The sequence below is a fragment of the Dipteris shenzhenensis genome, chromosome 1, assembly GCF_047967505.1.
Source record: "Dipteris shenzhenensis isolate YYH24624 ecotype China chromosome 1, Dip_SZ_1.0, whole genome shotgun sequence".
Classification (NCBI taxonomy): Eukaryota; Viridiplantae; Streptophyta; class Polypodiopsida; order Gleicheniales; family Dipteridaceae; genus Dipteris; species Dipteris shenzhenensis.
This window is the reverse complement of record NC_141596.1, coordinates 1,267,497-1,294,545: the sequence shown is the minus strand read 5'-3', so window position 1 is coordinate 1,294,545 and position 27,049 is coordinate 1,267,497. Positions and strand designations below refer to the sequence as shown.

Here is a 27,049-nt window from a genome sequence, read left to right as displayed (position 1 = left end):
CTCACTTAGGCGGGAGACCCTTCAGTCCAAATATACATACACGAGGAGATGGGGAAGGGGAACGGTGACAAGGGAAAAACATAAAAGCAACTCAACTTGGAGAACTTCAACAACAAGGCAACCGGAGCAGTTTGACACTGGACAGCACCGCGGCCCAAAAGAAAGGGGCCCACCCGAAGCCCATGCCGCTCACCACAACCTCGACCACTATGATTACCACCACCACTTCGCCACCATCATCCGCATCCACCTCATCCTACGCCACCTCTCCCCTCTCCCTCTCCTGCATCATCATCACAAGCCTCCTCCCCAGTAGCCCCATCAACCACGGCTCCACAGTACTTCTCCCTCGTATCCCCTCTACCTCTCAGTTAGCCACCCTTCATCGCCTCGTCCGGCCTCGCTACTCCTACACACCACTCCCCTGCCCAAATCACGTTGTCCCCACCCTTAGTACAGCCTCAACAGCCCACCTTCACAGCATCCGGGCCCGTCAGGCAGATCTGACACATTACGCTCAGGAGCAGGCCCACTATACCCAAGAGCAGCCCCGCATTATACAAAGCAGGGCACCCTTATCCAAGGGCTCAGACACAACATCACCCATCTCGGGACCCTCAGAGCAGCGCCTGGAGGGACCCCAGTCACAGAGATGGAGGCACAGATAGCCACGATACAATCGGCTATAGCAAAGACGACTAGATGGGTGGACGTGGCAAAACGGGAGCCCGCAAAGGCAACCGTTTCAGCCGCCATACAGGAGCAGCAGCAGAGGGCTTCGAAGGCCCTCAACATCCGGATACGAGGGATCACACGAGACAACACCAACACCACCACGATGCCCATGGAGGAGGCGATCGCCCATGGATGTTGCCCGCAAGGAGGGCAAATGGGCCGTGGTCCGAGATGGTAGGTTGCTGACCGGCACCCGTCGGACTCCCACCTATGCCCCCTAGGGGGACAGGGCCTATGAGACTCAAGTTTCCGAGACCCTAGCCTGCACCATTTGGAACTGTAATGGTACCTTATGGTCAGACTCAGGGAACTTCTCAGAATCTTACACAAGACGAGACATAATCTTTTACATGGAGACACACCAGAGCCCAAAGCGTCCACTACCGATAGTCAGTGGCTACACATAAGAGTCAGCCTTCTGGGATTAGACGAAGGATACATGTGGAGTTCAAGGATCAGGCAAGGTCGAAGTATTGTACACGTCTTCCCTCGCTGGAGCCATCTCCGTTGAGAGGAAGGACACACACTCCCGATTCATGTGGATCTGGATCCAACGCACGGCCACTCGTGACCTTTTCATAGCGGTATGCTACTTCCCGGCAGACACATCCCACCTCGCCAGACTTGCGTGAGAGGAGGGTGAGACATCGCCATATGCACCCTTACATCCGGATATCCTAGACCTTTCATCCACCGCCCCCCCTTCTCTACTCTCCTCGCCACCTTCGCCTCTTTCTTCTTCTTTTTTAACTTCAAAAAAAAAAACCAAACAACCACAAAAACAACAACAAAAAAATCCCTCGCCATCTTAGCCTCTCCTTCTCCACCTCCTGGCTGCCTCTCCACCTCAGGCTTCCGCCCTACCTCTCCACCACCTCGCACTGGACGTGTCTCCCATTATGGGGAGGGAACCGATGCTCCCACTCCCGGCCGGACACTAAGACCGGCACCCACACCCCAAGAGAAATGGGGGACAACAAAGCCAAGAAAGATGACAATAACAACAACAAAAAAAAGCAAACGACACACTTGAAATTGGAGGATGTGAACACACGTTACAACCGAAGTGGACTTGGGGTAGACAGCAAGGCAAAGGTACAACAACAACAAAATCGCTCGCCATCTTAGCCTCTCCTTCTCCACCTCCTGGCTGCCTCTCCACCTCAAGCTTCCGCCCTGCCTCTCCACCACCTCGCACTGGACGTGCCTCCCATTATGGGGAGGGAACCGGTGCTCCCACTCCCGACCGGACACTAAGACCTGCACCCACACCCCAAGGGAAATAGGGGACAAAGCCAAGAAAGACGACAATAACAACAACAACAAAAAGCAACCGACACACTTCAAATTGGAGGATGTGAACACACGTTACAACCGAAGTGGACTCGGGGTAGACAGCAAGGCAAAGGTAGGACCCGCCTCAGCTTCTTCAGCCTCTATCTCTATCTCAACCTCAACTCCCGCTACAGTGTCAGTTTCATTTTCAGCTCCAGCCTCAGCTCCCTCTATCTCTATCTCTACTTCGACTTCAACCCCTACTTCAGGCCCAGCTCTAGTTCCAGTCTCAACTCCCTCTACATCTACGATCAGTGACATACTCATGCCCATGGCGCCGGTCGCTGTTCCCTTCCCCTCTTCTCCTGTTACAACTCTCGCACAGCTTATGATCCCTACTTCGGAGGTGTCATACACTGTGCCGCATTACGCTTCACTCTCCCCTCTCCCTCTCAGTTAGCCCACCCTCCCACACCCCGTTGGGACTGCCTCATCCATTCCACTGTGATCTCCGTTGCTCACTCAGTCACTGTCCAGTTTTTGGAGTCAGAGTCTCACTCTTTCATGCCACAGTCACCACAGTTTCAACATGGACATGGGTGGGCTGATACACCAGAGGCCCGTGAGATCTTGCTCACGGAGATACATAGTTTCCGTGAGCGTGAGATGGAGCTGACTCGCTTCGCACAAGAGCAAGTCCACTTCAACCAAGATCAGAGCCGCATCATACAGGAGCCAGCTAAGTCCATTCAGGAGCAGGCGAGTCTTATTCAGGGACTCAGACAGGAAATCATGCAGCTCCGACGGGAGGTCACAACCATACACACTGTCCCAGGGAGTACCCTGGTGGTCGAGGCACAAATTGCGAGCATACAATCTACTATTGAGGAGACTTCCAGATGGGTTGACATGGCCAAACGGGAACCCGCAAGGGTAACCGTTCCAACTACCCTCATGGAGCAACAACAAAGAGCCAGTAAGGCTCTCAACATCAAAGTACGCAGGATCCCACGCACTGAGGCTACACCGATGGTAGATGCGACTGCGTTCGTGGCCACTACCCTGGGTGTGGCTGAGCACAGGATAGAGAGGGCATGGCGAGTGGGGAGAGATCCCAACCAAGAGCAACCCCTGCTTATACAGTTCCATGACACTCAAGCACGACTTTCAACTCTACGACGCAGGTCAGTCCTTTGAGATCAGCCAACGATCTCTATGGATGAGAACCTCACACCTCTACAGGTTGAGGAGAGGCGCTCTTTGCTGCAGCAACGGGATCAGGCCCAGGAGGAGGGGAAGTGGGCAGTGGTACGAGAGGGACGACTTCTTACAGGCCCCCGTAGGGCACCTGCCCCCTCCCCTACACAAGGAAGCGGGGTCTATGAAACTCAGATATATCCGAGACCCTATCCTGCACCATTTGGAACTGTAATGGTACCTTATGGTCAGAACCAGGGAACTTCTCGAAATCCTATACAGGCCACGACATAGTCTTCTATACAGAGACACATCAGAGTCCAGAGCGCCCTCTTCCAATAGTCAGCGGATATACATGGGAGCCTACCTACATAGATGAGACGAGGGGTACAAGAGGAGTTCGAGGTTCAGGTGGAGTTGCAGTCCTTTTCAGATCCACACTCCAAGGGATCATTTCAGTAGAGGAGAGAGATACACATTCCAGATTTCTTTGGCTCCAGATACGACACATGGACAGCCGAAATCTGTTTGCAGTTTGGTACTTCCCCCCAGAGACCTCCACTTTGCCAGAGATATTCGAGGTGATGATGAGACATCCCCATTTGCTGCCCTTTATCAGTCCATCGTTGACTTTTCTAGCCACGGAGAAGTCCTTCTAGTGGGAGACTTCAACACAAGGACAAGGGCCCGTCAGGTACCAATTCTTGACTTCAGAGATGATTCCACTCTACTGCTAGATGTTGACCTTGAGGAGGCAGGTATGCTACAGGTTTCGACTGACATGCAAGGTCCATTCTCATCTTATGGGCAGGCCCTATTAGACCTCGGCAGGATACATGATCTCATTATCTATAATGGTCTTGACAGGTGGCCCGCTCCAAGTGGTTTCACATGCTTTCCACATGGGGGGGGCTCCAGTGTTGTTGATTACATCATGGGATCCCTTGTCTTCACATCAAACATTACTGACTTCACTGTAGCACCTCTCTGTTAGAAATGACCCAACAGCGGGTACGTACAGCGGAAGACTTATAGTAATGCCCAAGAGCTCACACAGTGTGCGTGTGGGGTGTGGAATCACAAACTTCTTTACTTAATGTGCGTCACATAGATTAGATGTGCAGACTCATCAATAGACAACGAACCTTGCTGTCTTTGCACCAGCCTAGGTGAGCAGCTCTCTCAGCTCTTAGTCTGCAGCTCCTTGTGCTCCCTTCACCTCCTGAACATAGGCCCAAGGGAAGCTCCTTTGCTGCTCCTATCTGCTGGCTGTTTGCTGCAAGTGATAAGAAGTGAGGCCTCAAGGACCTCCTTTTATAGGGCCCCAAGGGCTGGCAAAAATACCAACCAGTCTGCAGCAAACTGGCCGACCAGTCTGTGGCTGGTCCAGCCCTATAAGGGCTCACAACCCGGGGCTTTTTGGGCCCACACTTTTGGGCCTTTGGCCCTCCAAGCTAGGCAAGGGCCCAGCCCTATATAACCCTGCCTGGCCAACCTGTGTGGGCTATAAATATGCCCCCCAGGGTCAGTCCCTTGCAGCCCTCCTTGCTGCTGCTTCTGGGTGCCCACTCTCCAGCCCTAAACCAGGGCCTCCAAACAGGCCCAAAACCTGCTCCACATCTGCGCTTATCCATCCTGCCATCATTGCGCCTCTGCCAGGCCCTTCTACAGCAGTGAACAGAGCCGTACACCCTGCAGATGTCAGCGCCATGTGATCGCCTCCTATTCTGAGTCCCTTGTGCTGGCTACTGCTTCGCCTTTTCCTGCTGCAGATCCATCCTAGCTCCAGGTACCTTCCATGTTCTTTGATGTGAGGTGCTGCCCATGTGGCAGCCTCCTCTATTCTTTTTCTCTTGGGTACATCCTGCCCTAGGTCTCCCTCCCCCACGCTCTCCTCATTTGGGGGCTTACAAATGGGCAGGTGACCATTCCAACACTCTCCCCCCAAGGGCTGATCATACATACCTTTTCTTTTGCATCTCCACCTCCCTTCGCACAGCACCTTCCACCCCACTCAGTGCTTACTCCACCTACCACGATATACGCTTTGATCGGGATCACTCACCTTCTTACTCTGGCCGTCTGTACATACTTCTCGCTTATATTGACTTCATACCCCTTTTAGAGGATCGTGCTGCCCTTGTCACCCGCTCACTACACGAGGCTGCCATTCACGCTTTTCCCCACCCCACCGGCCCACCACCCCTTGGAACCATACCCTGTAATAGTTGGTACGATGATGTGTGTAAGGCCTTACGCCGTCAACTCAGATTCAAAACCAAAAACAGTCTTCCAAGTGCACCAGATACGCTACGTGAATACCGTAGACTGGTACGAAGGAAGAAACTAGACTTCGTTTGTCGGAATGAGGAGGAGCTACTGAACATTTTGTTTAGTAACAACTCTAAGGACTTCTGGCGGAGATTTCTAGGACGGTCCCCTCTGCTACTCACTGACACCCAAATCTGGTTTGATTATGCACGCACACTTTATGACATCCCAAATCAGCCAGTCCCTAACCTCTCCCACATGCCTCGTCCCACATCCTGCACCCTCTTCACTAGAGGAGGGGTAAAGGATGCCTTAATGAAACTTCATAATGGTCGAGCGAAGGATCATGAGAGGCTATGTACTGAATTCATTGCATATCGGATTAACCTCCTAGCCCCGATCTTAGCAAAGCTTTTTAATGAAGCGGTTTGTTTGGGATTTCCACACACTTTGACCATTAACACTATCTCACCCATCCACAAGGCAGGGGATCCCATGAGCCCGGAGAACTACAGGACCATTATGATTGGACATGTCGTGTCCAAGATTTATGCATCGGTACTTGACTCCGAGGTTAGCAGACTTGTAGAGTGTCGAGCCCGACGTGATCATGGAACCATGGACCACATTCTCACGCTCAGATGTATCATCGAGGAGGCGAGGTCACAGAAGCAGAGGGTTTATTGTTGCTTTGTGGATTTCCGCAAGGAATTTGACACGGTCCCAAGAGCCAATCTCATACGACGCCTACAAGACTTGGGTTATGACCAGGAGATCATTTGCACTGTCATGGCACTTAACAAGAGAGTTTCTGGCAGAGTTCAGGCAGGATCCAGGTGGACAGACGAGATCATGAGTACCATCGGGGTCAAACAAGGGTGTCCTTTGTCGCCTACCTTGTTTGGCCTCTACATTGACGAGCTTGAGACAGTGATGCAGACACAGGGAGGTGTAGGTTGCTCTCTTGTGGGCACGCTGATCCAAATTTTGCTGTATGCAAATGACGTGGCTCTCTTGTCTTCCTCGACCACATTCTCGCACTCAAATGTATCATCGAGGAGGCGAGGGCACGAAAGCAGAGGGTTTACTGTTGCTTTGTGAACTTCTGCAAGACATTCGACACCGTTCCGAAAGACCGCCTCATACGACGCCTACAAGATCTAGGTTACCACCAGGAGATCATTTGGGCTGTCATGGCACTTTATGAGCGAGTTTTAGGCAGAGTCCGGACAAGATCTGGATGGGCAGACGAGATCATGAGCACAATCGAGGTCAAACAAGGATGCCCATTATCACCTACCTTATTTAGCCTCTACATCGACGAGCTCGAGACAGTGATGCAGGCACAAGGTGGGGTAGGCTGCTCTCTTGCGGGCACACTGATCCGGATATTACTTTATGCAGATGATGTGGCCCTCGTCTTCCTCAGCAGAGGGGCTTCAGAGACACCTAGACGCACTACAGTCCTTTTGTGAGTCTCATGATTTGAAGGTCAACCTGGATAAAACCAAAGTCATGATCTTCAATACATCTCGAGCCATCATGCGTCAGGAGCAGTTCACATTTGCAGGGTCATCTGTTGAGATAGTTTCATCATACACTATGTTGAGCAGTTCACAAGGTGGGATAGGCTGCTCTCTGTTGACATACAAGAGGTTGAGACAGAGGAGCATTTCATCTTCAGGTGTCATGTGTACTATGAGATCCGAGGACGTTTCCATTGCCTCTTCAGGGATAGTTATGGTATTTTAGCCCGTTTCCTCTCCTACCCAGACTAGCGGTATTTGGCAGGTTTCATTCATGAGACACTTAGACACCGCGAGAGGATACTCCGAGCACGGAGACAGGAGCAGACTTGTTCTTCGATTAATCCCTCTCAAAGCTCTATCACGGAGTTTTTTCAGCTAGATCACATGGACCCCAACGAGACGAGGCCTCAACATGACCGTGACTCGAAACCCGTGACCCGACAGCTCAAACAGAGGGTCGACACACATATCACACTTGAAGACATCCCCTCCTTGTTTAGAGTCAGAGCCCGACCGACGGGGGTCACAGTAGCCCTAGTTAGACGCAGAGCTACGACCAGGAGACGTGCCAGGACCGCACCTCTGAATGACCGACAGCACTCTATAGCCAACTTTATGCCTCCATTGCCTCATCCATCCTGATATCTTGCTATTACCGAGGATGATGATGATATTGATGATGATGCTGAGATTGATATATAGTCGACCATCGACATGACTATGTTGTACTTAGGGCTTAGTACTGCCATTCTGCCTTTTTGCATTGGTATGGATGCTCGTTTAGTAGCTCCACTACCACAGCATGTATCAGGATTTTCACAATCTCATAGACCCATCGGTCTTCCGAAGAATTTAATAAACTCTCTCTCTCTCTCTCTCTCTCTCTCTCTCTCTCTCTCTCTCTCTCTCTCTCATTTAACAAAGCTGATTAGCCCACACAAATCAACGGCATGTGAGGGCCTTCGCATTCGAGGCCCAATGACAAAGATCAACTTCTTCATCAAGAAGAGATTAAAGAACATGCAGCTAGAAAGGATAATGCTTTGAAAATCAGAAATTGGGGGGCTTCCAGATGGATGGTATAAAGAAGATGAATCTTTTAGTGATACCTTAGCACATGTCCAAACAGCCATGCCTACTATTGACTGGACAGCAGATGCCGATGACAATCCTGACAACCCAGATGATGACGGTGAAGCTCAAGCAGTTCATATCGGTCAACGTAATGACCATGCTATCATTACATTCAACTCACGAGACATACGTATAAAAGTTCTACAACAATCTCACAAGCTAAAAGGGACGAAGATATGGATAGCCGAGGAACTCACCAAGGCTCAACTGAAGGATAAGGCAAAGGAATTAGCAAAGGTTCGGGCTACCAGGAAGGATGGTAAATGGACAGTTTACCAGGATGGGATAGCACTCGTTAGAGAGTTTAAATCAAAACCAAATGACTCTCAGTCTTAAACTGATGTAAGGCCAACTATATATATGTGTGTATGTTTTATTTAGGCTACAATATAGGTACTCTCTAAATAAATGCAGCTGCTTTTGCACTCCTTAGGAGCTGCCCTGCGCCCTCCCTAAGCTGATGTACTAGATGGCTTTCATGTTGTTCCATAGACCTCTTGGTCTCCCGTGGACGTTAATAGACTTTCTTTCTTTCTTTCTTTCTTTCTCTCTCACCCCCCCCCCCCGATATGCACACATCAGAGACGACTATCAGCAGATACTGGCAGACACCACTCAAATCTCGTCGGTTCTCTCCACTGCCTCTCCGGCAGCGTTGGGATCTTTTGTCACTCGTCTTTTTTTGTACCATCAAGAACTTGAAAATTCTTGACCCCTCCACATCGGAGGAGATTTTTGTACCAAGGATTAGGTCCCATGGGTCATTTTTGGCCCCCCGAGGACGATAATCTGCTTCTGCTTCTGCCGATGACAATCCTGACAACCCAGATGATGACGGTGAAGCTCAAGAAGTTCATATCGGTCAACGTAATGGCCATGCTATCATTACGTTCAACTCACGAGACATACGTATAAAAGTTCTGCGACAATCTCACAAGCTAAAAGGAACGAAGATATGGATAGCGGAGTAACTCACCAAGGCTCAACTGAAGGATAAGGCAAAGGAATTAGCAAAGGTTCGGGCTGCCAGGAAGGATGGTAAATGGGCAGTTTACCAGGATGGGAAAGCACTCATTAGAGAGTTTAAAAGACTCCCAGTCTTAAACTGATGTAAGGCCAACTATATATATGTGTGTATGTTTTATCTAGGTACTCTCTAAATAAATGGAGCTGCATTTGCACTCCTTCGAAGCTGCCCTGCGCCCTCCCTAAGCTGATGTACTAGATGGCTTTCATGTTGTTCCATAGACCTCTTGGTCTCCCGTGGACGTTAATAGACTTTCTTTCTTTCTTTCTTTCTTTCTCTCTCACCCCCCGAGGACGATAATTTACGTCTTTTTTTGTACCGTCAAGAACTTGAAAATTCTTGACCCCTCCACAACGGAGGAGATTTTTGTACTAAGGATTAGGTCCCATGGGTCATTTTTGGCCCCCCGAGGATGATAATTTACTTCTGCTTCTGCTTCTGCTTCTCTCTCTCTCTCTCTCTCTCTCTCTCTCTCTCTCTCTCTCTCTTGTATGCAGAGTTCTTGATGTCCCATGGGCCCATTTTGGCCTCTAGTGGACAATAATACACTTTCTTTCTTTCTTTCTCTCTCTCTCTCTCTCTCTCTCTCTCTCTCTCTCTCTCTCTTTGGCAGATGGTGTCGCCAGGGTACGCTACCCTCTCCGCTAACCCCCCTGCTACCCCCTCCGTACCCCCTCGCTACCTCTGCTAACCCCCCCCCCCCGCTACCCCCTCCTCTACCCCTGCTACCCCCCCGCTACCCCCACTAACCAACCTAGATGTGGAGACACTTCATATATAACTGATGTAATACATAAGTCCTCTCTAAGTCTATAAATGATGCAATACATTAGTCCTCTAAGACACTAGTATGAACTCTTAGTCCTTAACTGACATTTTGGTTTTGATGGACTCTCATTCCTTAATGATTCTGGTTTCTTTAGTCTCATAGACCTTTGTAATATATGTTCTTTCTTTTTTTTTGAACACCTTGGAAGCATCACATCTGTCAAATCTTATCCATGAAACAAAACAAAATCTTATCCATAAAACGCATTAAATGTTGCTTTAAAAGAGAGATGGCAAGATTATGCCTCCAACCAAGGGAAACAGGAAGTTTTCAGTTGCCCTTCAGCAACAGAGAAGCAGTAAAGTAGCATATTAATTGCAATGCTTTTTGCTTTGGCCAGACACTTTACATTCTGTTGCATTGACTTTATATTCCTCTGATATTATACCTGTTTCTACTGTACACATTCCTAGTACTGCACCGTCACCTCTTCCTGACCCTCGAAGATCATACCATTCAACAACCCAACTATCTATTTAAGTTTGCACAGTAAAAAGGACTCCGATTCTATTTTGCACTTTAGATATTATGATGACGCCAATGGAACTGCTAAGAAAAGTGTAACTAGAAAAGTTGAAATCCTCACCTTGCATTGCTGCACCATGTCATCAAAATACTTTCTCTCTTGTTCTCTTAGTGATTCGAACTTTTCAACTGTGTCTATATCAACTTTATGTTTGGTTTTAGGCTTTGGGGGCTCAAAAGGGCAAGTCAATATGGCAATCTTTGCATTTTCTATTCTCTTTGGCATTTGTGGATGGCTCATATCCTTGTCCACAATTATCCCCTCCACAAGTTCTGTATCCTCAAGTTTACCACCAACCTTTCCTTCCACTTTGATAAGATCTAGATTCACATCCTTTCTTTCAAGGTCAGCCACAGCCAACACTGCCTTGACAGCAATTTCAGCCAGTTTGCGTTTGCACCGATTTACTCTGCACAGACACAAATAGAACCACAACCACATCTCACATCTGGAACTTGCTCACAAGTGCACCATCCAAACAATGAAACATAAAGACACAGACTATCCCAGACAAATTATGCAAATACCTTATGTTTTTAATGGAGAAAGTAGTCATGCAGGTCTGGACTAGAGTTTTAATAGCTACAGATAAGACCCACACTTACATCTACACAGAAATTGCTTCCACACATGGACAAGAATGAGGCAACGAAACTTACATTTTGGAGGACAAAGTGGTCATGCAGGTCTGGACCAGAGGTTCAATGTTGGATGAGCTAAATTCAAACTTTTGGGAAATAGTAGAAAGACGATCAACAGCTATCTTTGAAGCCATCTCATAACCTTCCGCAATTCGAATAGGATGTATGCCTCTATCTAAAAGCAGTTCTGCCTGCTCAAGCAATGCACCAGCCAACACCACAACCCCTGTTGTCCCATCCCCAATTTCATAATCCTGGCTCCTTGAGAGTTCCACCATTAGCTTTCCTATTTGATTCTCCACTTCCATTTGCTCCAGGATTGTGGCTCCATCATTTGCTGTTTGATAAAAACATCCATTAGACAAGATATTGGACATCCAAAACACCAATAAGAGTGCACCAGTCTTCTAAATAGTTCACCTCTTATGAAGTAAAGCAGCGTAAGGCAAACAAGTCAACAAGATTAATTAAACCAACCAAAGGGGAGGCTTGTCAAGACCTTCCAACAATGAAGAGACATGGTAAGTACACCAGGAAGCAATGCAATATCCAGAGCATAGTACTCACCTCATGCTTGCCTCCAAAACTTAATGTTCAAGTTGCACAACATAAAATACACGATGAATAGTCCAAGCATGGTTGTTAGACACCTTAAGACACAACACATTAGATGAAAGACTTTAAGTTAAAAATACAACAAGTTAGGTGCATCTTTTCTAAAATTTCTCTTTACACACGCACGCGCGATTTCATATATAAATTAAAATGTGCAATGTACATTACACACAAACCAACTCACATATTAATATTGAACGGATTCAAAAGTTTAAAACATCAAGAATTTCATTTTAAATTAAGTTTGACAACATCTGTGAGCTAAAGCCTACAAGTCGAAGGTTCACATCTATGGACGTAAAATTTTAGGTATGAACATTAAACGTCATGATAAATAGTGGCAAGAGAGCAACTGCCAACACTTGATTCTCAACGGCCAAAAAGTAGGCCGATTGTCAACTGCTAGCATTCCTTGCCATGTACAAAATAAAATTCTAAATAAAGAAAATATCTAATCCAGTAACATAATACAGTGTCTAGAGCTGCTCGAAAAGAAAATAACTTTTAAAAATCAAAAAATCCCAAAAACCAAAAAAAAAAGATGGAAAAGAGAAACGTGTCTAAAACCTGTCTCAAGTGTCAGACATGAGGGTCAAACCAACCATGAAAAAGTACAGTCTCAGGCTCAGGCAAGACAGAATTCAAGCCCAAGATTGTCCCATGGCAGAATCGAACCAAGTCATCACACAAGCAGACAGCACTAAATCTTCAAATAAACAAATCTATTTCCCACAGTAATGAACTGTGATGTAAACACAATCCCAAAATAAGCATACTCGCTCACTGTAGTGTGCAGGGACGCTATGGGACTCCTCCTCCAAACCGAGACTACTAGGCAATGCTGCATATGCCCATAACAAATGGCTAAGAATAGAATTTAGGGGCTTCTGTTACCTAGTTATTGACGGAAATGACAGTAATGTGGAGCCTGCCAAGAAAATTTTGACTAAAAAATGAGAGGAAGCAAGAAGTGAAGTATTAATAAAGTCAACACAACTGGAACTTGGTAAAGCAGCAATACCTAACATCATACAGGAAGGCCAATATACACAACCCTTCATTATACGACCCTAGAGTGAGAACCACAGTAACCACCTTTGAAATCAAACCAGATTGTAATCCTTTTTCAGGCTTGAAATTTGAAAGAATAAAGAGTACATATTTTGACAAGAAACTTCACCCTAGCTGTATCCATTTACAAAGATGTCTGCAGAAATCAGAAAACGTCACTCTATCTGTATTCGTTTACAAAAATGTCTGCAGAGCATGTTGTAACTATCTTTGGGAAAAAAGGCAGTCACATGGTCACTTGCCTGGTTTGGCAGATGGACCAGTGTTCTTGACTCTAAACTGCAGCGCAATTAATGGACATGGTTATAACAACCACAAATCCTTTACTCTGATCCAACCAAATACTCATGAAGACAATGCAGAGCCATTATTCACTGACATATATACCATTTATTTAAATGTGAATGAAGATTTCACAATGTCTCCTCATGAAGACAATGCAGAGCCATTATTCACTGACGTTGGACGGTGTTCGATCAAGCACAAAGGTTCGAACATGAAGAAGTCGTGCCCCCTCAAGCTTGTCTAAAGTGGGGCGATACAACAGATTTTTCGACTGTTGCAGCGGAAAGAATTAGATCGAGACTATGACCCAGATCATCGCAAATGAAACTAAGAAGCATGAAGCCAGCGACACTAAGATACGCAACCAGATGAGGTCCAAATCGAGGTGGATGCTACACGTAACGGCATACCAGGCCTTTGAGAGGGTTAATGCAGCCCGAGTGCCTTCCCTTGAATATAACAAAGAAATCAAGTGTTGGAGGTCGAGACAGTCCAGAATCGGCTGATTTTGATGAGAAGAGGCGGAGCCAAGCAAGAAATCAAAGGATTGTGGAAGGACTTTCGAGGGCATCTCAAACGACTAAAGGAGCTTAAGGTACGCAATGCATAGTTGCAAACAAAGCCCTGTGTTGGAAGCCCCACGATGTCCCACATCCACGACCACAACAACACCATGCAGCCCTATCGTCGCTCAGATGCATGGCCGGGGTTTTACCCCAAAATAAAGGTTCATCGAGTGGCAAAATATTATCGTAATTCAGAGGCTCGAAAATATTGCGCAAAGGCAAATATACAAGGATCAAATACACAGGGTCGAGAGCAAAGGAACAAGTGCATTCAAGCAAAGCTGAGGTCCAATGCTAAAATGTTGAATCCAATCAATGGAGGTTGGGTCAACTAAGATATAAGTGCAGGGTTGAAGGTACACTTAACGAAGTGTAATGACAGAAGCAGCCAAATTGACGGATGGCAATCGCTGGTCCAAGACCAAAGTCACATTTGACGTTGTTCAGCGAATCAAGTGCAAATTGAAGCGGCTGCTGCAAATGAAATCTGTCACCATTGAAGCAAATCTAGAACTGGACACCTCTAAACGGAGAATCATGTTGTGCCTTAAGTGATCGAACTCTCTCATTTGAATTTCTGCAATTCATTTATTTGTAACAGCATCAAGGGAAGGGATGGATAGGATTGATAATAATGAAGGCCATTTGAATACTCTTCTTGAACAATCTGTTGAGAGAAATCTCTCTATGAAAGAGATCATGGAGGATTCCAAGAAGACTAAAATAGTCAAAGAGTGACTTACTCCCAAGAACATTCATGAGATGAGATTTTTCGTAGGGGTGTGTAGCTACTACAGGCCTACTATAACCTTTGAGAGCTGAAAGCTTCAAAGTCTTGAATGAAAGTATAGCACTTATATAAAGGAGTTATTGGCTATTCTGCATGAATATGTCCAATCTTTGGACAACCTACATTGGAGTATTAATCTAGGAAAGAGAATGTTGTTGCGATAGTTATTACAAGCACGTATAGTAAAATGTTCCTAGAAATTTGATACCTATGATGTGCTTAAATGTTTATACCTAGATGAATCCAGGAACATTCCCAAACTCATCCTCTAAAAACACAACATAGTGCAGTTTCAATCTCATGATAGTCACTCACAAGGTTGAAAACCATAAACTCCATCATGCATAGCAAGGACTAGCTACTATGACATCCCCACTGACATCATCAGCGCCTAACAGTGGGTGTAGACCATAGTATAAAAATATGCTCTCACACATACAAATCCACACACCCACACATACTTGAGCATCCATTTATACAAAGTCTTCGTACTGAGTTTCTATCGGCACTCCGGAGGTGAAGGGCAGACTCAGCCATGACGAAGGCTAGCACTAAAGGAGAAGGCTAATCAAAAGGTAGTCCAAAATCTCTTCATTCAAGCTACAACTGCTTGTGAAGTCTATAAAAGTTTTCATTTTAGTCTCTCCCCAACGAGCATCTAAATCTAAATCTAGATAGGGCAACGCACCATTTAAGATGGAAAGAATTATCACAATACCAGCAGGCCGCAACTTGGACGAAAACTTCACAAGGTGAAATTTGCATGTCCGCTAATACGGCAGAAGCATATACCTAGATGAATCCAGGAACATTCCCAAACTCATCCTCTAAAAACACAACATAGTGCATTTCAATCTCATGATAGTCACTCACAAGGTTGAAAACCATAAACTCCATCATGCATAGCAAGGCTTAAATGTTATCTTGGAGAGGTAAAACTTTATAGATTAAGAGATGGAAAAGAAAAGAAAAGCGAGAAAGAGGAAAATATTTTCAAGTGGCGCCATTAAGCAAGAGGGTACTTTGATAGTACCAAGAGCTAAGCAAGAGGGTACTTGAAAAGTACCAAGGGTTAAGCAAGAGGGTACTTTGAAAAGTACCAAGAGTTAATTAAGAGGATACTTTGAAAGTATCAAGAGTAACTAAGAGATTGAGGGTACCCAAGAGTAACAGAGGGTTTTCCACATTTGGAGGCCACTTTACTTGGGTCCTTGAAGGAGGTTACAAATTGTCTCTTTGAGAGTATGATGGGAAAATACATTGTAATGGATTGAGAATTGGACTTACCACCCAATTGTTAATATGTTTCAGCCTGGTAAACTGAAACTGAAGGCAATGTATTACTCAACGTATTACTCGAAGATATCAAGAGGAATGCTACCAATAGAAGAGAAGTTCCAAGCTGGTCACTTGGGACTAGACCATTTGTTTATTTTGCACGAGAAGTTCTATGAGGTGCACCAAAGGGAGGACAACAGGGAAAACCATAGGGCGCTAACAAAGATAAATATTCTTATCTTTTCTTTGATTATTATGAACACATAAGATAAAATGAACCTAAGGGATTAGGGTTGCATTAGAAGCGTTAGGGTGAGTGGTAAGATAGCAAACAAAAGAGATAAGGGTTATCCTGGAACCCTATAAAATTTCTAGTGATTAATTCTGCATGTAGTTCACAAATACTATTCATAACAGGAAGTAAACCTTGTTTGGTTATTAGCTGAGGACAGCTAAAATTTAAGCAAGAGGGAATGTAATGACATGAGTATGCTAATCAATGGGATTAGTCAAGAGAAGGACGTTCATTCAGATGGCTCTGAAATCGGAGACATATTGAGTGAGATAGGAAGGAAAAAGGGTTATGTTTAAATTATAGGTCAATGCCTAGGGGCAAAAGGGGATTAGAATAATTAAAGTGTAGGAAGAGGGGGCAAGGAACCTTAGAAACCCTAGTACCTAAGGTCTAAAGCTTAACCTAGGTCTTAGGGAGAATCAAAGGGGTCACGGGGGCACTTACTACAGCTTCAAAGCTGTAAGGAGGGCCTGTAAATCAGCCATAGAGTCGTAGGATGGAGGGAAATTAGAGATTTAGAGATGAACCCGAAAAATCGGTTCATTACAACAAAGACCAAAGCAGTCAAAGGTAAGACTCCATTATGATGCATACTCAATAGAAAAAGCAATGTCCAATTACACTCAAATAGAGAAGCCATAGCATTTTAAATAAAATCCTAAAGGAAAGAAAGACACTATGGTGGTAATTGAAGACCATAGAGGACTTGGGACTCTCGATGTTCCTACTAGCAAGTCCAAAGAGGGGATCTCACCATCTCTCCTCCATGGCCCTAGCAACTGAGGGTGACCAGAAATACTGCTACGCACACACCAGTAGGTAGTTTGAGAGATTTGGGCTAAATATGGACAAACTTCCCCCCTTTCAGTACAGCGTTGACGCGCCGTTTCTCACACTTAGGTATCATGAGGTTAACCAGGTCATACACGAGGACCTCTTGCAACTATACACCTTCCAGACCTGGCTCGAACCGAGTGAACTCCCGATGAAGCTTGGCTTCTACAGAGACCACTACCTTCGTATCTCTGACAAGGGTTTTATTGATCCCCTTGAATATACTCGGATTCACCTCCCCCATTCACGGAGGACAGAGAAGTGTTTCATCTTCAAATGTCAAGTATACTACGAGATCCGAGGCCGCTTTTGCTATCTCTTTAGAGAGAGCTTCAAGCTCCTCTCCCGCTTCCTCGACTTCCCAAACCAGCAATGTTTGGTTGTCTTCATCCATGAGGCAGTTAAATATCGAGAGTGCTTACTCAGATCACAAAGCAAGGCTGCCCCCTCTCACCAACTCTCTTCGGGCTCTATATCAATGAGATAACATCCTTTAGGTGGAGAACCCCCCACGTCATGACCTCTGGGAGCTGCAACTCCTGTAACCTCCTGATCAGGCGAGAGTGTGGGACAGTATCAAATGCCACACGAAAGTCTATGAAGCAAGTGTAGACTTTCTTATGCCTCGACTTCGCCTCCTCAATAATAGCCCTTTGGGTGAAAATGTGGTCTAGGGTAGAGTGTCGTCTCCAAAAACCTGCCTGCCCCCGCCCAAGTGCCCGCTGTCCGTGACCCTTTTTGTGGTTGCTGATCTCCCTCCCTAGTACCGACCCATATATCTTAGCCAAAGTGTGGCCAATCATAAGAGTGCAATAGTTCCCAGTGTCCATGGGATCACCTGCCTTGTGTATCAGTTCGTAAGAAGCCATGGCATACGGCATAATTGAACAGCTATGCTAGGATCGGGGTCAAGATCTCTTGCCCATGCGCAAATGCTCAGTGTGTAGTCCCTCATGATTTGGTGATCTCCGGTTATGAAGCCGGAGAAGGGTAGCTCGTACATTCTATGCAGTAAACAAATGACATGTAGTGGGTCTAGGCATAGAGGACATATCAGGTGGTGCCTCCTGACCTGGGACATCATATAGGGAGCATGCATATGTATGCCAGACAGTTGGATCTGTGATGGGGATGGGCGACTTCCCCTCTGACTAGAGCCCCCATCCTATAGTAGGGTCTCCGCGGAAGGAGCTGATCACCTCATCCATTCTATGCAAGAGGAAAGCCCGCTTCTTACACCGTGTCACTCAACGTGAGATTCGTTGTGCCTCTGGTGAAGTCAAGTGTCCCAATGCTCGCTCACGTGTAAGGTGGGCTCTCATCCCTCTGCACTCATCGAGAGAGATGTATTAACAACTAGTGTTGGCAGCTCCAAGGTCCATCACTCGTTCTGCTCCACACTCGTTCTACTCCATCGCTCACGTTCCACTCCACGCTCAAGCCAACCCACTCCGTCGTTCGTCAAGCCGCCACGCTATGCGTGCAATAACACGGAAGGGGCATTGAACAAGTGCGAGATCTGACTCGTTTCTAAGCTGCAGCTTACGCTTCGAACCGTTCCTCTAAGCACGTATACCTAGATGAATCCAAGAACATTCCCAAACTCATCCTCTAAAAACACAACATAGTGCACTTTCAATCTCATGATAGTCACTCACAAGGTCGAAAACCATAAACTCCATCATGCATAGCAAGGACTAGCTACTATGACATCCCCACCATAGTTGCACGAAACGGCCGTTTCGTGGCCGGAAACGAAAACGGCGAAACGAAAACGGCGTTTCTTCAAGAAACGCCGTTTCGTAAAACCTGTTTTTGCCCTAAATCCCAAAAGTCATGATTTCGCCGCCTGGCTCCATTTTTCGCCACCTCCCGCCGATTGCACTCCTCCTGTGCATCCTTGCTGCTCTCTCCACCTTCTCTAAGCTCTCTCCATCCCTCCATCCTTTGCTCTTGGACTCTCCATCCCGTTTTCCTCGGACCTCCATCCTCTTCATCCTTTGCTCCATCTTCTCCATCCTGCAAGCTGCAGCTTGGCAGCCTGCTCTCCATCCCTCCATCCTTCTTCTCTCCATCCTCTCTTTAATCTTACCTGTAACCTCTCCATCCTCCTTCACTTCTACCTCTGATCCTCCAAGCTCCTTCCACCTCTCCATCCTCTTTTACCTCTGAGCTCTCCATCCTCCTTCTACCTCTCCATCCTTTCTCACTTGTGACCTCTCCATCCTCCTTCTCACCTCTCCATCCTCCTCAATGCCGAGAGATGCTTATTGGTTCCATGTCTCCCTCCTAGATAGTTATAAAGGAGGCGGTGGCTCCAAGAAGTATGAATGATGCATTGATGCTTGAAGGCTAAAGCTTCAAGTATAGATAATTGTATTATGTATGATTTGCAAATTGCACTCTATTGATAATTATATTATGTATAAAAAATAAATTTTTATACATAAATTGTATCATATTGCCGTTTCTTCCGTTTCCGTTTCGACAGGGCCCGGAAACTCCGTTTCTTCCGTTCCCGTTTCGGCTGGTAACTATGATCCCCACTGATGTCATCAGCGCTTAACAGTGGGTGTCGACCATAGTATAAAAATATGCTCTCACACATACAAATCCTCACACCCACACATACTTGAGGATCCATTTATACAAAGTCTTCATACTGAGTTTCTGTCGGCACTCCGGAGGTGAAGGGCAGACTCAACCATGATGAAGGCTAGCACTAAAGGAGAAGGCTAATCAAAAGGTAGTCCAAAATCTCTTCATTGAAGCTACAACTGCTTGTGAAGTCTAAACATTTTCATTTTAGTGATCCCACTCATAGGCGAGCTTTGTTCTTCACCCCTCCCACCTGCCCATGAGTTGGACCGAGTTGGAACGTATACAAGCTCCACGATCGCGCGCGTAAGCAACTGCAACATCTGTTACTTTGACAAGAGTTGCAGAGGGCAGTGGTTGGGTGGACAGTGGACTTCCTCTTGATCTAGGAGCATATGTTTTCAGCTGCAGATGTTCGACGTAGACAGCACCTCCTTCCAAAGAGAGGCCCTAAGGTATGGTCCCCCGCGGTTGGCAGGAGTGGGGGGGTCTACATTTCGGTGTCCCTATCTGTTGGAACAAATGTGTACGATCAGGGCTAGCTCACCCCAGGCAGAGTAGTATGGACAGGCTTGAGGGTTGGGGACTCCAGGAATGGGGTTCTCAATGTGTATGCCCCAGCTTGTAGACAACAGCGACCCACCTTCTGGAGGCGGTTGATGGATGTGGATTCGTGGATTGTTGGAGGTGACTTCAACAATCTCGAGTTTGAGGAGGACAAGCGCAAGGATGCTTCTTATTTTGAGATGTCGGCTTCGGAAAGAAGCACTTGGAAGCAGTTTATTTTCTAGATCGGCGGTCGGGACCCTTGGAGGGAACTGGAGTTCTCTAGGTCTCCTAGCAGTCTCAGTTTCTCCTTTGGGCAGCAGCGGCAGAATGGTTTACTTGAGAGACTAGACAGAGTCTATGTCGGAGATTAGGCCATGCATAGGGGTGGAACCACCGGTATTCTAGTAGGGACTACCCTCTCGGACCACTCCCCTATCATTCTTCACCTAGAGCAGCCCCGCCGTGGCCTACAGCAGAGAGGGGTCCGCATTCCAGATGCGAGGAGGTGGTACAGCAGAGTATTACAGCTATTTGGCAGCTGCCTGAGTCCCCCCTGCACGGAGGTTAGGACATGTGGGTAGCTGAGGCGATTCAGCGAAGCAATGAGGAGCTTCGCACCCATGCAATGCACCGCCATCATACTCTGAGAGAGAGAGAGAGAGAGAGAGAGAGAGAGGGCTTTGTGGCGGGACTTGGCCTCCATTGAGCGTCTTCGGGATCAAGATTTAGAGTCACAATGGTTAGCAGACTGGTATAAGTGCACTAATTTGAAGCTTCAAGATACTGAGGTGAGACGGGCTGAATACTCCTACCACTCCTCTAGATCTCGATGGGTACAGCAAGGTGACAAGATGAGCACGCAGTTCTTTCAGGCCACTGGCCCGAGATCAGCTCGCGCACAGTTGCACAGTGGGCAGATGCACTCGGATCCGCAGGAGATCTTGGAGTTGACCTCGGATTTCTATCGACGCTTGTTCTTGGCTGAGGAGGGGTCCCCACAAGTTTTGGCAACTCGAGATTCAGTTTGAGCACACGTTCTGGAGGTGGTCTCCTGGAGTGCAAGCAGCCAGTGAGATGCCCCTTTTTCAGATGCGGAGCTTTGGGAGGCCCTTCGAACTCTTCCATCCCAGAGTCCAGAGCCCTGGAAGCTTCCAGGTACAGAGCCCTGGAAACTTCTTCTGCAATGTGGTCTCCTTCGGAACACTCCCCGCACGGGTGGTCAATAGCAACAGTCACATAAATGGCTCTTCTCGGAGGCCCCCCTTACAGGAAAGGGCTCTCCCTTGATGCGGAGCCTCTTCAGAGTTTGGCAACAATTGGCGGGGGGTCTTCTCCAGGCTAGTCCTCAATTTTCCGAGGAGTTTGCATGACAGCCTCTGATCTGGCACCCGACAGTCCGGGATCAGGATGGTTGCATGCTGGGCCAGAGGTTACACATTGGTTGGGCACAGTGGGACAGCAGCCCAACTCGAGCTTTCAAGACGTGGGCGAGACTCCCAGTTGACGCAAAGGTACGATTAGAGACCCTCTCACATCTTCGAGGCGCGGGCCCGAGGATGGCAAAAATTGAGGCAGCTATCTAAGAGTCTTGGTGGGCGGGCCTTCAAAGTTTCACACTAGCACAATGGTTGGGCCAGTTCTCAAGGACAGAGGTACCTCTTTGGATTCAGCTATGCCCCCTCCCTCCCATTCTCAGCCAAGCCCCATTCTACAGTGTGGGTCCAGGTGGACTCTTGCAGTCTCTGATAGATGGAGATTCGGAGATGGATGGAGCCGTGGATCAGTTAGGGTGGCAGAGGGTCAGAGTAGTGGGCCGTTTGGGCAAGGAGTGGTCGATCGACCCCTCTTGCATTTCAAATCTGGACGTAGCTCGTTGGCGCTTATGGTTATGGGAGGGTCGTCCCCTCAGTGAGGTATAGTGGGACCCAGGCGAGTGGTTCTGGCCGTCCAAAGTAGGCCACTCAGAGAGAGTGGAGGAGGTGCCCTTCTTCTCTTATACTACACGCATAGGTCGCCGCATGCAATTCGAGGCGGTAGCCTGGACTCCGTCGAGAGAGAGAGAGAGGCATTGGACAGCGCAACAGGTACCTCGAGAGGTGAGATCCAAGTTCTAGACACACATCTGGTCCAATCTCCGACCGCGGAAGATCTCCTACTTTTTCTGGATGATAGCGCATGGAGGTTTTCCCGTTGGCCCTTGGTTCGAGCAGATGCGGGCAGATGGCAGCTGCCATAGATGCACGATTGGGACTTTGGAGACGATCTCCCACTACCTTTGGAGCTGCCAAGCAGCACAGAGGATATGGCGAGGAGTGCTTTGGATCGTGGTGAGGCTTCAGGGCACGCAAAGGGACTTCACGTGGGGCATGGCTGCTTGGTTGTCAAAGGGTGGCCATGCCTTTCCAATTGACATGGTCTCTCCAGCATATAGGATTGTGCATTCACAGCATTGAGTTTCATGAGGCGACCCCTCCCACTAGTCATTGAAGTCTTCCTTCGTCAAAGGACAGCGTGTGGGAGATAGCAGCATTACAGCATGGAACACCTGGGTTGCTCGTTGCAGCTGGGTTATGGGCCAGCACCATGTTCCACCGTCGGCCACCTTGGTAGCCATCTCGCATGACATCATCTTCACGCTTCGCGCCACTTGGGAGCGAGGCTCTCCAGGTTCTCAAGCTACCGCCGCACGAAGGGAACGTTTCTGCAAGGCTTGGCCTGCAAGTGTTTTCTACAACATTACCTCGAGAGGGATCAGATGGTTGTATAGTCCACCACCCTGGTTGTTAGCCCCTCTTATAAAGAATCCCTAGGCAATGAGCTAGGATCTCTGGCAATAGGAGTGTCTTTCTGACAGCCAGCATTTGATATTTCGTTGATTTTCACGGTTGGCACCTTTATGGTATTTGCCAACTTGTATGATCGTTTTTTTACAAGCATCAATAGAAGTTCTTTTCTCGAGGAAAAAAAAAGAGAGATGTATTAACATCCGCGGAAGGCCTCATGGGCCTATGGGACAAAGTATAAAATGCACTAAAAGGAAGATCTCATACAAGCCTCGATGGGCTTGAGCAAAGGGCGCACTAGGGCCCTTGCTGAGTGCTAAGACTGCTAAATGGATGAATTGTTAAACCTACTAAAACTGATCTACAGAGCTCAATAGCTCGAGCAAGAATCAAATATAAACGAGAGACTAGCAACCAGTTGAACACTGAGGCTCAAGCTCAGAAGCCGAAGCCCGGCATAATGGTGGCTCGTCTGCGAGCAGTGAAAATGTCTCAAATTTGCATCTGTCGAACTATCTCAAGTTGGGGTGGCGGAGAAGGACGTGGTCTGCGAGAAGAGATCAACCGTATCATACGGTTAGACCTCCTCCAGCTTCATACATCCCAAACTTGGGGGGAGGACCAGGAGCTCCCCACCAAGATGCAATTTTACCGCGACCACTTCTTGAGCGTATCAAAGGAGGGATTCATCATAAGACCCTAGTATCTGGAGGACTCATGCACTGAGAATTGCCATGGTCAGATGCAGGTTTCATCCCATCACAATTGAGGATCAAGGCAGGGAGAGCAACAGGTATACCCAACGAGCAACGGGTCTGCACGCTATGTACGCTGGGGCGGTTGAGACAGAGGACCATTTTCTCTGTGTCTGCCCAACCTACTATGAGATCCGAGGGCGCTACCAGCCAAAACCTACCCGTGTCTTGCTGAATGCTCTCAGACCAGCATTGTGATTGTGCACTAAGTACAATGATTTCTCTTGCATGATTAAGGTCCTCCCTCCATGATCAATTTCTAGTTTTAAAAATATAAGGATAAGCAAGTCAATCTTAACACTTGTCTTCTCCTCAGCCACCACCTGTCACACTTCTCTATACTTGTCATCTTTTGCAACTCTCCGCAAGCTTCATGGAGAGCAAATGCCTAACTGCAAACTAGCCCAATTGCACTCTGTCTATGCATGCCTTCGAGGATATATATGCAGAACAGGGGCCTATCCCAAATGCAAACCTTCTATCCAGGGCATGGGCACAACTCCGCCCTCTAGGAGCTGAGTAAGTTTCCCCTGAGAAGGATAGGCCTTGGCACGTCTCTATATGGAGGGGAGTGGCTTCGGCCCTTTATCACGACTGATCCATTTCCATGACCAGGTCTGTATCGAGCTTTATCTGATGAAGATGCATCGGCACAGGGAGACACCACTGCGACAAATCAGAGAGCAGCAAGGGATGGCCAGACCACCACAAGACAGAGAAGATGACTGGGCACAACGACACGTCACAAACTTCTATACATTTGAGTCAACCCCAGGACACAGTGGAGTGGAGGAGGAGGAGCTAGCCGACATGAGAGCAGTCTGGATGAGCAGCCAACACGATACTACCGAGAGAGGGATGCAGAGACCACATGTGCGAGATAGAGTCCCCAGAGTACACTCTATTGAGAGTCCGACCTATCACAGCTTTCCTCAGGGGGGACCGACAGAGACGAGGGTCACTCCGGAGTCTGGACATAGCTCAAAGAGTTCAAAGAGCGAGTAGACCGCGTCCCCCACCACAGTGTGAGACAGCTTGACAGACGCAGATACAAGACATCTTTGCAGCCCACCGGAGAGACATCACTGTTACAAGCTTGAGTCCAACTCCGAGACTGACTTGTTTTTCAATCTGTACCTGATACTAGCTAGAATGATCTGGTCCACTATGCAATTGCAATTGACTATTTCTGTTCATGATTATGATTTTGTTAGCATAGATTAGTACTCAGCAAGGGTCCTAGCGTGCCCTTTACTTACTTTGTCCCATAGGCCCGCGAGGCCTCTCTCTCTCTCTCTCTCTCTCTCTCTCTCTCTATATATATATATATATATATCCCTCCCTCCCTCTCTCCCGCCCCCCCTCTCTCTCTCTCTCTCTCTCTCTCTCTCTCTCTCTCTCTCTCTCTCTGTGGATGGGGGTATGACATTAAAGGCTGGTTCCAAAGATGGGAAGTTGCTTCTTACCTAGATGCAATGCCAAGGGAAGAGGAGAAAAGGACATTTTCTACAGCCCTTTTAGAAGCACTACACAGTAAATGGCAATCAACGAAGAAAAGGACCAAATATAAATATTATTGTGAGAATATCAACCCCAACTATTGGACCACATACTCTCAAAAAGAGAACAAAGCACACAAATATATATGCACACCTATCTCTCTCAGGGCAAGAAGAAGCATCGCAATCATCCGAACTCTATCACACTCCCTAGAAGTGGAGAAAAAAGCATGGGAAGGAGTATCAAGGAAACAAAGACTTTGCCAGCTATGCAACTTAGATGAAGTGGAAAATGAGGCACATGTTCTTTTGACATGTCCGCGATATGAGCATCTAAGAGAAGATTTCAGCAATGTCACGCAGCATCACAACAGTTTGGAGAGCTTGCTTTCCCATCCTCACCTCGCAGCCTTGGGCAATTACATTACCGAGGTCCTTGCATACCGTGACCAATGTATTACACAGGTAGCAACATGCTAGCTGTCCACTCCACCCTTCTTCAAAGAAGGAGACTTTTTGTAACATTCCATTGGGTCCCATGGGTCGATTTCAGGCCCCCAGAGGACGATAATAATAGTTTCTTTCTTCTCTCTCTCTCTCTCTCTCTCTCTCTCTATATATATATATATATATATATATATATATATCCCTCTCTCTCTCTCTCTCTCTCTCTCTCTCTCTCTCTCTCTCTCTCTCTCTGTGACCCATCGGTCTTCCGAAGACTTAAATGAACTTTCTTTCTTGCTTTCTTTCTCTCTATCTCTCTCTCTCCCTCTGTCTCAATGTGCACTCCGCAAATTTGATTGACCCATAAATTCCCCTTCAGTGGGAACTTAAAGAGAATTATCTACAAAAGTCCAAAGAGTTGCACACCCTTACACCAAAGATGGATCCCATCAATTTATTGGGATTTTTCATTGATGGACTACCTTATTCGTATAAGCTACAGGTTAAGAACAACAAGAGTACCACTTTGTAGGAAGCGGGTGTACCTGTAGTTCCCGTGAGTTTGGCTTCTTTTAGTGAGTGAATCTCCAATTTAAGAGCGTTTATCTCTTGCTGATGGGTCAACTTAAGATCCTTGATCTCTTTCTGAAAGGATAACTTAATTTCGCGAACATAGGCCATAAACTATGCACCCATATATGATGATACAACAACCTCAGCAAAGCGAACAACCACCTTGGATACAGGACGGAAGAACAAACGCAAGTTCTTCAAGTGGTCTTTTGGAACCAAGGAGGGCAAGTCTTAGGACAGCCCTTCCAAGAAGAAGTTGAAATCGACAAAGAGCAATAGAGACCGTTTTCTACACACATTACGTCTCAAGAAAGAGGGAAGATGCTTCATCTACGAGGAACATGGTCATACCAAGTCTAAATGTCAAAAAATAGAAGGGTTCCCCACAAGGAGCAGAACCTTAGCTGAAACCGGGTCATGGAGGGAAGTCTAAAGCTGCCAACCAAAACTTCTTTGACAGGTATTTTAGTTAACGTTATCACTTGCCCTATTATTTGTAATTGCATTTTTAATCATAAATTGTTTAGCCCACATCACCTTTTTCGAGCCTCTGGAGAAGTGAAGGATTCTATGGAGAAGTTGTTAATATATGAGCAGTGAGTGAATATAACAGGAAAGCATGAGACACCAGTAGGCCTGAAAGGTTGCTGTAATTCAGCCCTCAATGAAGCAGTAAAATGTAGATACAATCCTCATAAATAGAGGAGAAAATACTGCTCTATAACAGCAATACAAAACCTGTAGTACAGCCTGCTAGAAGAGCCTGAGAGAGACTGTAGAAGGCAGAGTAATGCTGTTCAGAAGCTCAGCAATGCGGGCACTCAAAGGCAGCAGCGGAAGCTGGAAGGAGAGGTGCAAATATGAGCTGAGAAGCAGGAACACCAGGGCTGAACTGAAGGACAGCAACAGGCAGGGGTGAAAGATCTGCAAGGGGAGCGAGGGCAGGC

The 27,049-nt window shown here is 47.0% G+C and overlaps 1 protein-coding gene across 1 annotated transcript in view; it reads right to left on the bottom strand.

Annotated features, from left to right (window-relative positions):
- The window catches only part of LOC147905229 (TCP-1/cpn60 chaperonin family protein), an 81,035-nt gene that overhangs the window by 39,749 nt on the left and 14,237 nt on the right, over positions 1-27,049 (bottom strand). Inside the window, exons 2-3 of the mRNA XM_087394279.1 lie at positions 11,183-11,501; positions 10,584-10,932 (exon numbers count right to left, since the gene is read on the bottom strand). Of these exons, the coding sequence (XP_087250405.1) occupies positions 10,584-10,932; positions 11,183-11,501 (668 nt within the window). The remainder of the gene's footprint in view (positions 1-10,583; positions 10,933-11,182; positions 11,502-27,049) is intronic.